The following is a 14,052-nucleotide window of genomic DNA, read 5'->3' as shown; positions in this document are numbered from 1 at the left end:
ATCTAGAAGAAATGGATAAATTCCTGGACACAAACACCCTCTCAAGACTGAAGTTGAATCCCTGAATAGGCCAGTAATGAGTTCTGAAATTGAGGTGGTAATAAATAGCTTACCAACCAAAAAAGCTCAGGACCAGAGTGATTCACAGCTGATTCTACTAGAGATACAAAGAGGAGCTGGTACCATTTCTTCTGAAACTATTACAAACAATTGAAAAGGAGTGACCCTTCCCTAACTCATTTTATGAGCTCAGTATCATCCTGATACAGAAATCAGGCCGAGATAAAACAAAACAACAACAAAAAAAGAACTTCAGGCCGATATCCCTGATGAACATCAATGCAAAAATCCTCAATAAAATACTTGCAAAACAAATCTTGCAGCACATCAAAAAGCGTATCCACCACAATCAAGTTGGCTTCATCCCCAGGATTCAAGGCTGACTCAACGTAGGTAAATCAATAAACGTAATTTATCCCATAAACAAAACTAAGGACAAAAACCACATGATTACCACAATAGGTACAGAAAATGCTTGCGATACAATTCAACATTTCTTCATGTTAAAAATTCTCAATAAAGTAGGTATTGAAGGTACATATCTCAAAATAATGAGTCACTTATGACAAACCCATAGCCAATATCATACTGAATGGGCAAAAGCTGGAGGCATTCCCCTTGAAAACCGGCACAAGACAAGGATGCCCTTTCTCACCACTCCTATTCAGTGTGTAGTATGGGAAGTTCTGGCCAGGGCAATCAGGCAAGAGAAAGAAATAAAGGGTATTCAAATAGGAAGAAAGGAAATCAAATTCTGTTTGCAGATGACATGATACTATATCTAGAAAACCATATCGACTCAGCCCAAAAGCTTCTTAAGCTGATAAACAACTTCAGCAAAGTCTCAGGATACAAAAACAAAGTGCAAAAATCACAAGCACTCCTATACACAAATAACAGATAAGCAGAGAGCCAAATCATAGATGGATTCCCATTCACAATTGCTACAGAGAATAAAATATCTAGGAATACAGCTATCAAGGAAAGTGAAGAACGGTCTTCAAGGAGAACTACAAACCATTGCTCAAGGAAATCAGAGAGGACACAAACAATGGAAAAACTTTTCATGATCATGAACAGAAAGAATCAATATCATGAAAATGGCCATACTGCCCAAAGTTATTTATAGATTCAGTGCTGTTCCCATCAAACTACTCTTGACATTCTTCACAGAATTAGAAAAAAAAAAAAAAACTATTTAAAAACTCATATGGAACCAAAAAAGAGCCTACATAGCCAAAACAATGCTAAGCAAAAAGAACAAAGCTGGAGGCATCATGCTGCCCAACTTCAAACTATACTACAGGGCTACAGTAACCAAAACAGCCCGGTACTGGTACAAAAACAGACACATAGACCCATGGAACAGAATACAGAGCTAAGAAATAAGACCACACATCTACAACCATCTAATCTTCAACAAACCTGATGAAAACAAGCAATGAAGAAAGGATTCCTATTTAATAAATGGTGCCAGGAGAACTGAATAGCCATATGCAGAAAATTGAAACTGGGCCCCTTCCTTACATCTTATACAAAAATTAACTCAAAATGGATTAAAGACTTAAATGTAAAACCCAAAACTATAAAAACTCTAGAAGAAAATCTAGGCAATATAGTTCAGAACATAGGCACAGGCAAAGATTTCATGATGAAAACATCAAAAGTAATTGCAATTAAAGTAAAAATTGACAAATGAGATATTAAACTAAAAAGTTTCTGCACAGCAAAAGAAAGTGTCATCAGAGTGAACAGAAAACCTACAGAATGGGTGAAAATTTTTGCAATCTATCCATCTGACAAAGAGCTAGTATTCAGAGTCCACAAGGAACTTAAATAAATTTACAAGAAAAAAAAACCATTAAAAAGCAGTCAAAGACATAAACCGACACTTCTCAAAATAAGACATTTATGCAACCAACAAACAGATGAAAAAAGGCTTAACATCACTGATCATTAAAGAAATGCAAATCAAATCCACAGTGAGATACCATCTCATGCCAGTCAGAATGGCAATTATTAAAAAGTCAGGAAACAACAGATGCTGGTGAGTCTGCAGAGAGATTCAAATGCTTTTGCACTGCTGGTGGGTATGTAAATTAGTTCACTCATGGTGGAAGACAGTATGGTGATTCCTCAAAGACCTAGAACCAGAAATAGTATTTAAACTACCATTTGACCCAGCAATCTCATTACTGGGTGTATACCCAAAGGAATATAAATCATTCTATTATAAAGATACAAGCACACATATGTTCATTACAGCACTATTCACAATAGCCAATAAATGGAATCAACCCAAATGCCCATCAATGATAGACTGAATAAAGAAAATGGTGGTACACATACACCATGGAATACTATACAGCCACAAAAAGGAATGAGATAATGTCCTCTGCAGGGACATGGATGGAGCTGGAAGCCATTATCCTCTGCAGACTAACTCAGGAACAGAAAACCAAACACCACATATTCACATGTTCTCACTCAAAAGTGGGAGCTGACCAATGAAAACACATGGACACAAGGAGGGGAACAACACACACTGGAACCTGTCCAGGGGTAGGGGATGGGGAGGGAGAGCATCATGAAAAATTGCTAATGCATGCTGGGTTTAATACTCAGGTTATAGGTATATGGGTGCAGCAAACCTCCATGGCATACATTTACCTATGTAACAAACCTGTACATCCTACACATGTACCCCAGAAATTAAAATAATTTTTTTAATAACTGTATATATCAGCACTGATTTGCATAACAAAAAGTTTTCAGGAACAATAGAAAACAAAATTAACTGAAAATGAAGTCAGGAAAGAAGTAAAGAGTTCAAATTGCCAATGTTTGAATCTAGGAAAAGAATGGTTTAAAAAAGTGTTTAGGACGGGAGTGATGGCTCACATCTGTAATCCCAGCACTTTGGGAGGGTGAAGTGGGAGGATCACTTGAACCTAGGAGTTCGAGACCAGCCTGAGCAACATGATGAAACCCCATCTGTACAGAAAAAAAGTGTGCGCGTGTGTGTGTGTGTGTGTGTGTGTGCGCGCAAACTGGGTGTGGTGGCATGCCTGTAGTCCCAGCTACTTGGGAGGCTGAGGTGGGAGGATTGCTTGAGCCAGGGAGGTTGCTGCTGCAGTGAGCTGTGGTTGCACCACTGCATTTCAGCTGGGCGATAAAGCAAGACAGCCTCAAAAAAAAAAATGTTTAAAGGATAACTGAGTTTGTCATAAGGAATGGGAAAGTATTATATTGGCTGAAATACTCTTAAACAGGAATCTGTAACACTTGCCTTCACTCTTCTATGCATGTGATGGAAAGAGAAAAAAAAATGATCTATCTGTGTTATCCTAAGGTAACTTTATTTCTTCATCTGTAAGATTGAGTAGGATAGGTAGGCGGGGACATTTTATCCTATGTAAAGTCTTTCCATTCCCAGCATTCTATGATTGTACAGGATTGCTCATGCTAGATTTCTAAATTGAAAATATCCTTCTGCCTAAATGTAAAATGCCACTTGACATTTCTGCAAGCCATAATTCAAGGAAATGGAAGAACAAATACCAAAGTAATTTAGCATAACAGAATGCTAAAGGGGAATTTTTTTCTTCTATCTATCTGTCAGTAGAGGTTCAAAAAGTTTGAAAGCAAAGTAATCTATTGAGATGTTTAATACAAAAGTATTTCTACATGCCAACATGAGGTGGTTTGACTCCTTATGTGCAGGGTCACTTTGCCAAGAAGGTAGCTCCAAAACTGATCTTGTGACACTTAAGCCAACATCACTGTAAGATATAAACAAAGGATGCGGAAACTATAAGAGATGATTGCATCAGAGAGAGTCTTATGTGCGAATTGTGACCCACTCCCATTGGAGGGGAGGAAAGTTTTTCTCTTTTTCATTTCTAGCCTCTATTCACATAGCCCAAATAGCTTAATGTAGTCTTCTAGGGTAACAATGAGAGGGACACAGCAGACCTTTGTCTCGCTAACATCTGAAGAAGTCTACAGGCAAAAAGCTGTACCTGGAGTTGCAGGGAGCAGTGGGGAAACAGTGGAAAAGTTGGTGTTGCAAAATGTGTTTCCTATAGGCCAAGCAGAAGTTAAACCAGCAGTTGTGCAAGAGAGGAGGCTTGGCAATGTGCAGGACTGTAATAGAAAATACTGTGATGTGTATTACAAGGGGCATGAGCTGGAGGAGGTGAGCCATAAGAAACTAGCCAAAGAGTTTATGAGTTTGGAAATGTGCAATGCAGAGGTCCCTGAGTGGGGTCATCAAAGAACCCTCAACTATATCGCCAGGAAGAAGAGTATGCTGTGCACATCTGCCAAGCCTCAAGAACAGCAATGCTACCTTTTTCCTGCCTCCCAACCCACCTGTAGAGGCTCAATGAAAGGAAAACTGTGACTAGTGAGTTAAAGGGAAGAAGGAAAGACAGTCCTCTCTGGTGTTTCACCTGTTTAACATAGAATGTTACAAAAGCATTGAATTAAAACATGGTGGGAGTTTTATAGAAGAACTATTTTCTTGTCAGCTCTGAGTAAGCTCCATTTCTTTTCTTACATGGAACAGATAATAAATCAAAGGCACCAAAATATTTTTATTATTCTCCAAGTAATAAGCTTGGATATCTATCTCTACAAGAATAAAATAGCCATTTAGCATGAAAGTTAAGTTATGAGAGCATGGTTTGGCAAAAGCATAGAAAACAAAAGAACTAAACTCCTTGACATGAGAGCATAAATGATAAAAATGAACGGGACCCAGCAGATGACATGAAGAGGCTGAAAAGATCTGACAACCTAGAGGCAGCAAGGGTCTCTAAAGAAAATGATGCCCAACTCAAAGCCAAGCCTGGAACTACAAACCCCGTGCACTCTATCAAACCAGGAGTAAAATCTGATACACATTCTAAGATAGATAGATAGATGATAGATAGATAGATAGATAGATAGATAGATAGGATAGATGGGAAGGGAGGAAGTAGGGATGGACAGACAGTAGATAGGTAGGGTAGATAGATAGCTAATGAGAAGGAGATGGAGGATGGACGAGAGACCATTAGAAGAATGACATATAATATAAGTCACTCATCCATACATACCTACCAACACCTCAAATTTTGGAAAAATCTTAAGGTAGTCACTGAACATTCCACAGAGGACAGAAGGAAGTTTGGACCAGTCTTATCTATGTCTTACCTAGACTCCAGTTGACATCTGGCTAATGTTCAAAATTACTTACTTGTATGTTGAGTCATCTTTGTTTTTCTTGTTAAGTAGAGAATGTTCTGTTGGGTCTAAACAAGATTCCTCCTTAGAAAATAAAGAAATTTCCTTTTGAATATCACTTTCCACTAAATTAGTATCTCTTTTAGGAAGGAAAAGGTAGTTTTCAATATGCCAGTGCTTTGCCTGAAAAAAACGAAAACATCTTTTATTTTTATGAAATTTATTTTCTTCAAACATTTACGTGTGTTTACCATGTGCTAGATTACTAATTAAAGTCCTGGGGTGGGACACACAAGAAGATGAAAAAGACGTGACTCTTCTCCACAAGAAGTTTACAGTTTTACAGGGGAAATGAAAGAGATTCATGTACCTTTAATAAAGGTAGAAAATGAGATGTGTCATAAGAAACAATGAAAAGATAATAATGAACTACAAGAAATTTTTTACCATTCCTATTTTAAAATTCTGAATAGCCAGATGTATATTTACTAAAAACAAAACAAAGCTTTTGTTAAAGAATTGCCACAGTTATTTTTTCCCTCAACTACTTTATTTGCATGTTACCTCCTTAAAATGTTTTCAAAAGCTAGTTCAGTTATTAAATATTATTTTCTAAAAATTATGTGTGTTATATAATAATTTTCACAGATTTTGGCTACCCTTCTTAAAATGCATTCATCTAACAAAAGTTTCCCGTTAACAATCTATTTTATGTTTTAAATACAGAGCCGATTTTCTCGTCTTATATTAATTCGCTTCATGCACACAGAATATTCCAAAGAATGCAGCCTGTGAGATACGAGGGGAACCGTAGGCATCCTGCAGATATTTGGCTGGTCTGCAAATTGATCAGCCTTGTCATAAGTGTTTGCAGAATAAAATGCCTACAGGGCCAGTCAAATAATATCAATGAATGAATTGAACCTAATACAAGAAAATAAATGGGTAATAAATAGTAAATAAAACTCACCCTCAGTATTTAAGGCAATAAAAAAATTCAAGGACTACACTGCTACACTGAATTAAAGAGAACTCATTTTACATAAAGGCTATAGTTACTCTTAAGGAATGATGTATGTTCTTTTTTTGTATTTTTTTTTTTTCCACTGTAAGTTCTGGGATACATGTGCTGAATATGCAGGTTTGTTACATAGGTATACATGTGCCATGGTGGTTTGCTGCACCTATCAACCCATCATCTAAGTTTGAAGCCCCACATGCATTAGTTATTCATCCTAATGCTCTACCTCCCCTTTCCCCTCACCCCCCGACAGGCCACAATGAGTGATGTTCCTCTCCCTGTGTCCATGTGTTCTAATTGTTCAACTCCCACTTATGAGTGAGAACATGCGGTGTTCGCTTTTACGTTCCTGTGTTAGTTTGCTAAGGATGATGGTTTCCAGCTTCCTCCATGTCCTTGCAAAGACATGAACTCATCCTGTTTTATGGCTGCATAGTATTCCATGTTGTATGTGCCATATTTTGTTTTTCCAGTCTATCATTGATGGGTATTTGGATTGGTTCCAAGTTTTTGCTATTGTAAATAGTGCTGCAAAAAACATACATGTGCATGTGTCTTTATAGTAGAATGATTTATAACCCTTTGAGTATATACTCAGTAATGGGATTCCTGGGTCAAATGGTATTTCTGGTTCTAGATCCTTGACGAGTTGCTACACTGTCTTCTACAATGATTGAACTAATTTGCACTCCCACCAACAGTGTAAAAGCATTCCTATTTCTCCACATCCTTGCCAACATCTGTTGTTTCCAGACTTTTTAATGATTGCCATTCTAACTAGTGTGGGATGGTATCTCATTATGGTTTTGATATGCATTTCTCTAATGACCAGTGATGATGAGGTTTTTTTCATATGTTTATTGGCCACATAAATGTCTTGTTTTGAGAAGTGTCTGCTCATATCCTTCACACACGTTTCAATGGGGTTGTTTGGTTTCTTTCTCGTAAATTTGTTTAAGTTCCTCGTAGATTCTGCATATTAGACCTTTGGCAGATAGATAGATAGATTGAAAAATTTTTCTCTCATTCTGTAGGGTGCCTGTTCACTCTGATATTTTCTTTTGCTGTGCAGAAGCTTTTTAGTTTAATTAGATTGCATTTGTCAATTTCAGCTTTTGCTGCAATTGCTTTTGGTGTTTTAGTCTTGATATCTTTGCCCATTCCTATGTCCTGTATGGTTTTGAAAGGTTTTCTTCCAGAGTTTTTATTGTTTTAGGATTTACATTTAAGTCTTTAATCCATTTTGAGTTAATTTTTGTATAAGGTGTAAAAAAAGGGTTCAGTTTCTATATTCTGCATAAGGCTAGCCAGTTTTCCCAGCACCATTTATTAAATAGGGAATGATTTCCCCATTGTTTGTTTCTGTAAGGTTTTTCAGAGGTCAGATGGTTGTAGGTGTGTGGTGTTATTTCTGAGGCCTCTGTTCTATTCCATTAGTCTATATATCTGTTTTGGTACCAGTACCATGCTGTTTTGGTTACTGTAGCCTTGTAGTATAGTTTGAAGTCAGGTAGCATGATGTCTCCAGCTTTGTTCTTTTTGCTTAGGATTGTCTTGGCTATAAAGGCTCTTTTTTGGTTCCATATAAAATTTAAAGTAGATTTTTCTAGTTCTGTGAAGAAAGCCAATGGTAGCTTCATGGGAATAGCATTGAATCTATAAATTACCTTGGGCAGTATGGCCATTTTCATGATATTGATTCTTCCTGTTCATGAGCATGGAATGTTTTTCCATTTGTTTGTGTCCTCTCTGATTTTCTTGACCAATGACTTGTAGTTCTCCTTGAAGACGTCCTTCATGTCCCTTGTAAGTTGTATTCCTAGGTATTTTATTTTCTTTGTAGCAATTGTGAATGGGAATTCACTCATGATTCGGCTCTCTGCTTGTCTATTATTGGGGTATAGGAATGCTTGTGATTTTTGCACATTAATTTTGTATCCTGAGACTTTGCTGAATTTGTTTTTCAGCTTAAGGATTTTTTGGGCTGAGACGATGGGGTTTTCTAAATATACAATCATGTCATCTGCAAACAGAGACAATTTGACTTCCTCTCTGCCTATTTGAATACCTTTTGTTTCTTTCTCTTGCCTGATTGCTTTTTTTTAAGAGAAATTAGAAACATGAATCTTTACATGAAATCTATTATTGTTTAAATGTGGGCAACTAAATCAAATTTTAATTATTCACTGGATGAAGAGACACAATCAAAGTCACTGGACATCAAATCAATCAGATGAGGAGAGTTGCCAGTACATAAACTCTGCCTAGCATAACAGTAGTTAGTGCACAAAGAGGGGCACTGAAGAATTTCAAGCATCATTTGAATTTCTTCTTATCCGACAATCACCTGACAGCTTCGTGGGATAAACATGCATTCATGAATAAATCCTCTTCACTCCTATTTCTCCAACTCTAGAAATAGACATACCACACAACTTACTTTTAAAAATCTAACCTGAAAACCAGCCTAAGCCCAATAGCTATGTTATAAAAGGGATTCTAAGTTTTGTTTTGTTTTAAAAAAAAAAAAAAATCCCTTCTCTCCTCTCTCTTTCCTTTCCCTCTTTTCCTTTCCCCTTCCTCTCCTTTCCGTTTCCTCTTCCCCACACTCTTTGCTCTACATCTTGGGACTAATGGCACCTATATTCAAGACAGCTTGGTAAAAGCAAATCCTTTAAAAAAAAAAAAAAGAAGAAGAAGAAGAAGAAGAAGTAGCACAAACAGAAGGAACTAGGAAACCGTTTTCCCCAGCTTTGCTAGCCTTCAATTTTTAAAACTGACCCAGGTCTGATGACTCTTCTCCTGTCTTGAACAGAAAGGAAAAAATAAAATTATTCTCATGAGGGCTTTTTGGGTCTGAAGTCCTTAAACAACGCAAGATTTCACAGAAACAATAAATAATATCAATAACATAAAAATAAGTAGTTTTATAAGCACCCATTTCTGCATTAAAATAAAATTTAGCTACAGATTATGTTTGGTGGGTGAACTTTATATGGCACCTACACCTAGAATGGTGTTATTTCTTGGTTCAACCCCAGATGTCTAAGGAACTTCTTAGGTCACCCACTTGATGATGTTTCGTTTCTTTACCATTGTTCAAACCTCCACCTCATCTTGCCACAGCCTCCGTCAGCAATGCATTGGCTTCTTCAGTGGCCCGAGGCAGGCTTCCACCTTCTTTCCTGTCCAGACTGCCAGCCATGTCACACTCTGTCTCACTCATCACACACCCATATGAGTTCCCACTTAGCCGCTTTTTTTCCTGACTGAGAAAAATCTAGTGCTCGTCTTGTTTACAAAAATACAAGAGATTGATACAGCTCCTGAGTGTTACATTGACACTCTCATTGTCCAGCCAATGTGGGTCCACCTCCTAGATGATTTTCTGATTTGCCAACACCCTCTGCATCCTAAAGGGTTGCTTAGAATTCTTTCCACACAGGTTGGCCTCATCAAACTGACTTTACAAATACAGCAACAACAAACGTTGTCTTCCAACACTAAAAGAATTGCCTACTCTCCAGAGTAAGATTGGCACCTGAGGCTCCTAAATAGAACCAAATCAGCTGGCTGAACAGAAATTGAGGCTTCACCTTAAACTTACACCAGGTTTGAATAGTACTGGTTGAAACCAGTCAAACATATTTTGTCCCCAAAAGCATAAATGGAACACGAAAAGTTCCCAAGAAGGCAAAAGGATAAAAGAACAGAAAATATGAGACTAAATATTTCCTTTATTTCATGCCCCCTACTTCCATTTCATTGCATAGGCAGGGACAAGTCAGATCTTGAGAAAGGGGTTAAAAATATGAGCTCTAAAGTGACCCAACTTGAGTTAAAAACAAAACTCTACCACGATTAGCTTCTGCGAGCTCAGGCGATTAATTCAAACTCTCTGTGCCTCTGTTTGCTCGTTTGTAAAATGGGAATTGTGAGAGCTGCCCCCTCCTGAATTGAGCAATTGTGAAGATTAAATGAGTTAATTCTTGAAAAAAATCTTAGAACAGTGCCCCAGGTACACAAGAAAAACTCAGCAAATATTAACTATTATTATTTGCGGCAATAAACCAGAGAATGAATAGGATGATTGGTTTTTTCCTAAAATTTTCTACATTTGATTATTACGTTCTTAGTTAACAGTCATAATCACCTGTCTTTTTAGTAACACGATCATTTTATCCACGTTGAACTTTTACTAAATTTTGAAATTGAAGGAATTTATTTTAGAGGAGAATTTTTTCTTAGAAATCTTGGAATATTTTGAGCTGCACAGAGCTCCCATCTTTCCGTGTCTCTGGTATCTTCCGCTTGATGAAACTGTCTTGGTTAATGGAAAACAGGACAAAGTTGCCTGGAGCTACTGCTTCAGAAATGTTGTCAGTTCTTTCATGACTAATGAACACTAAACAGCTGATGAGATTCAAATAGAAATCAGCCCAAGTTAATACTAAATGTCAAGTAAATACTAGAATAATAAAGAGCAATATTTCTACCTGACCAAAGATCCAAACAGGAGCATTGCAGACACCAGTCACACAAATGCTGCAGTCTGCAGAGGAGGAGATAATCAGTAACTGACCACCCGGCTCACACATCTCTAAGGAACTTATCCGGTCCTCATGAGGTTGGAATGATCTTATCAGAGTTGGGGCCTTTGTGATTTTGTTCTTACTGGAATTAAGACAGTACTCCTGAATGAAAAGAAATACCAGACCTCTAAAAAATTCAAATATAAAACGATTACAATGACATAACACTTTTTTAAAAAGGCCGATTTTCAAACTTGGGAACAATAACCTGTGATCCAAATGCGAAAGCAAAGTTCATGATAAAAGAGGCTAGAAAATGAAATTACATTAAGAAAAAAAGGTTTCTAACTTATCTGACTACTTGGGAAATACAAAAAGGAACCAGTGGGGAAGGAGGAAGGAAAGAAAAATCTAAATAGTATAGCCAATTATTTGATAGAGATGAACTTTACCACATATATGTGGTCACATATACAACTTTTAAATATTATTGGAAAATCGAGGAGGTGATCAGTGATAAAAAAGAAAAAAATCCCAAACTAACTCAGGGCAACAATAATGTTAGATGAGGGAATAGTCCTCTAGTATTTAAATTACATTTACAGTCTCATTGCAAATAAGGTGTAGCCTCACCTCAGTCAACATAATGAGACCCTGTCTCTACAAAAAATAAAATTAAATTAAATTAAAATAAAATAAAATAATTAGCTAGGCATAGTGGAACATGCCTGTAGTCATAGCTACTCAGGAGGCTGAGGTGGGAGGATGGCTTGAGCCATGAGTTTGAAGTTGCAGAGAGCTATAATCATGCCACTGCACTCCAGTCTAGGTGACAGAGGGAGATCCTGTCTCAAAATAAATAAATAGATAAATAAGTAAATAAATACATTAAAAATAAGGTATATCCTAATTATTTACATTCAAATAATGCTGCAGTGCCTTCCTAACAATATTGCATTTCTAAATTGGATGACTTAACAGAAGGCTGTCAATATTGAAAAAAATATGATTTTCCTCATTAATTATTTAAAAGAAGTCTCTGCACGAAGCTTGTAAATGTTTTATTTAAAACACTTAGACTAAATATTTTTTCCTTTGTTTAGGAGACAGACAAGACTTGATTCATAGTTACTTGCAACAAAGGGTCACCAAAAATCTTAAAGGTAATGTGGTAATGTTTTTCAATTTACCTCTATATTCCAGATTTTCAACCATCCATCAAGATCTCCTGTGGTAAGGTATCGATTCATCTTATCAGTAGACATAATAATCGTTCCAGCTCCACTATGAGCCAAAAATTCAGCCAGAAGTTGCTTCTTATAGATATCCCAAAATCTGACATAACCAGATCCTCCACATGATACCAGGTTAGCTCCTCCTAACATGTAAGGGAAAATCTAATTAGAAAACTGAACAACCCATGCCGGAAATAACTTCTTCAGTGACTTTCCCTGTGGAAAGCATATGATGTTGGGGAGGTGAGTAGCCCTGAGATCAATTCCCAGCATCACTTTAATTTTGTCAAATATAAAATGGAGGTAACACTATGATAACCTCACTGGTTTGTGTTGAGTATTAAATGACATAGGATATTGAAATGTCCCATTACATTTAGTTCCCTTTTCTTCATTCATTATTCTGATGTTTTGGGGGTTTTTATATTTATTTATTTATTTATTTATTTATTTATTTTGTTTGTTTGTTTGTTTGTTTGAGACTCTGTCGCCCAGGCTGGAGTGCAGTGGCCGGATCTCAGCTCACTGCAAGCTCCGCCTCCCGGGTTTACACCATTCTCCTGCCTCAGCCTCCCGAGCAGCTGGGACTACAGGCGCCCGCCACCTCGCCCGGCTAGTTTTTTGTATTTTTTAGTAGAGACGGGGTTTCACCGTGTTAGCCAGGATGGTCTCGATCTCCTGACCTCGTGATCCGCCCGTCTCGGCCTCCCAAAGTGCTGGGATTACAGGCTTGAGCCACCGCGCCCGGCCCGGGGGTTTTTAAAAGTTAGATGGAATTAATTTGTTTCCTCAGATAAACATGAAATATTAATTCCAACATTATGATAATATTCTCATTATATAAAATTCATCTTCCCTAATAACCCATTGGATATATACAGTGAAGTAAAAGTCTGCATGCACAGATTTGGATGGAATATGTAGTGACAGCAGAATAGCTATTGACTTCTCCATTTGGCAGCATGCTTAGAATTCTATTTATGAGCTTTCTTTAAATGTTTTCATCAATAATTCATTGTAAACCCTTATAAAACCCTTTTTTGGTGAATGAGTCTAGAACTAACCTTTTCATTTTCCATTTTTATGTTTTGTTGAAGCACCTTACCTAAGTTATTCTTCTGTGGCAAGGTTCCTATTATTTGATAACTCTCTGAATGACTTCCAGTTTGCCTCACAAATGTACTGCCAATTAACAATCATATTTATTTAAGGTAGAAATAATAACACGTAGCTGCTTCAGTGAAAATCTGGGAATACTGATAACATTAAAATTAGTATTGAGGAAATGAGAGTAATTTCAGGATAATAATTCATATTTTGAGTATAAGCAAGTTCTAGAAAATGGAAAGTTTTAGAATCTAATTGTTTCAAAGTTTATTCTAAACAACCCAGAATGTTTTTAAATTATACCTTTATTGATTCTTAATGATTAAAAATTTTATATGAAAATTATACAGATTTTTCATCTGTAAATTAAATATGGGAAACAATAAACATAATTCAGATATGTTCATTTCCTTTTCAAATCCACAATACATATGTGTCTAGATTTCAAATACACAATACATATGTGCATTATTCTCCAAGGCAGATTTTCATTTCGGAAAGATGCAGCCTGCATCAACACCATGCTAATATTGCCACTGACAACAGGGAAAAAATTAAGCAAATGGTTATTTCATTTACATAATATCAAATAACTACAGTAAATCATAAAATAGCATTAATGTTGGTATACATCTCTAGAATATATAACTAATACTTCAAAAAAGAAAAAAAAAAGATGAGAACAGAGAAGAGAGCAGGCAGCTCTTATCCTGGGATTAGCAATTCTTTCAAATTCTGTTACTGTGCTTAACATCCATGCTCCTCATTATTCTCTTCCAGCCTATTTTGATTAGGTACTCATATAGTCAGTCTCAGACTCAACTCTTCTGCTATATGTGGACTTAAGCTTTGACTCTGGCATACATCT

At 36.7% G+C, this 14,052-nt stretch overlaps 1 protein-coding gene across 5 annotated transcripts in view; it reads right to left on the bottom strand.

The window, feature by feature from the left end:
* The window catches only part of WDR49 (WD repeat domain 49), a 194,064-nt gene that overhangs the window by 41,924 nt on the left and 138,088 nt on the right, over positions 1–14,052 (bottom strand). For all 5 annotated transcript variants that reach the window (XM_031663599.1, XM_031663600.1, XM_031663598.1 and 2 more), the window contains 3 exons: positions 12,033–12,220; positions 10,807–11,004; positions 5,303–5,472 (listed from right to left, as the gene is read on the bottom strand). In XM_031663599.1, the coding sequence (XP_031519459.1) occupies positions 5,303–5,472; positions 10,807–11,004; positions 12,033–12,220 (556 nt within the window). The remainder of the gene's footprint in view (positions 1–5,302; positions 5,473–10,806; positions 11,005–12,032; positions 12,221–14,052) is intronic.

This window comes from Papio anubis, chromosome 2 (genome assembly GCF_008728515.1).
Source record: "Papio anubis isolate 15944 chromosome 2, Panubis1.0, whole genome shotgun sequence".
Lineage (NCBI taxonomy): Eukaryota > Metazoa > Chordata > Mammalia > Primates > Cercopithecidae > Papio > Papio anubis.
Note: the sequence above shows the minus strand (reverse complement) of the source record. Positions and strands in the feature narration are given on the sequence as shown.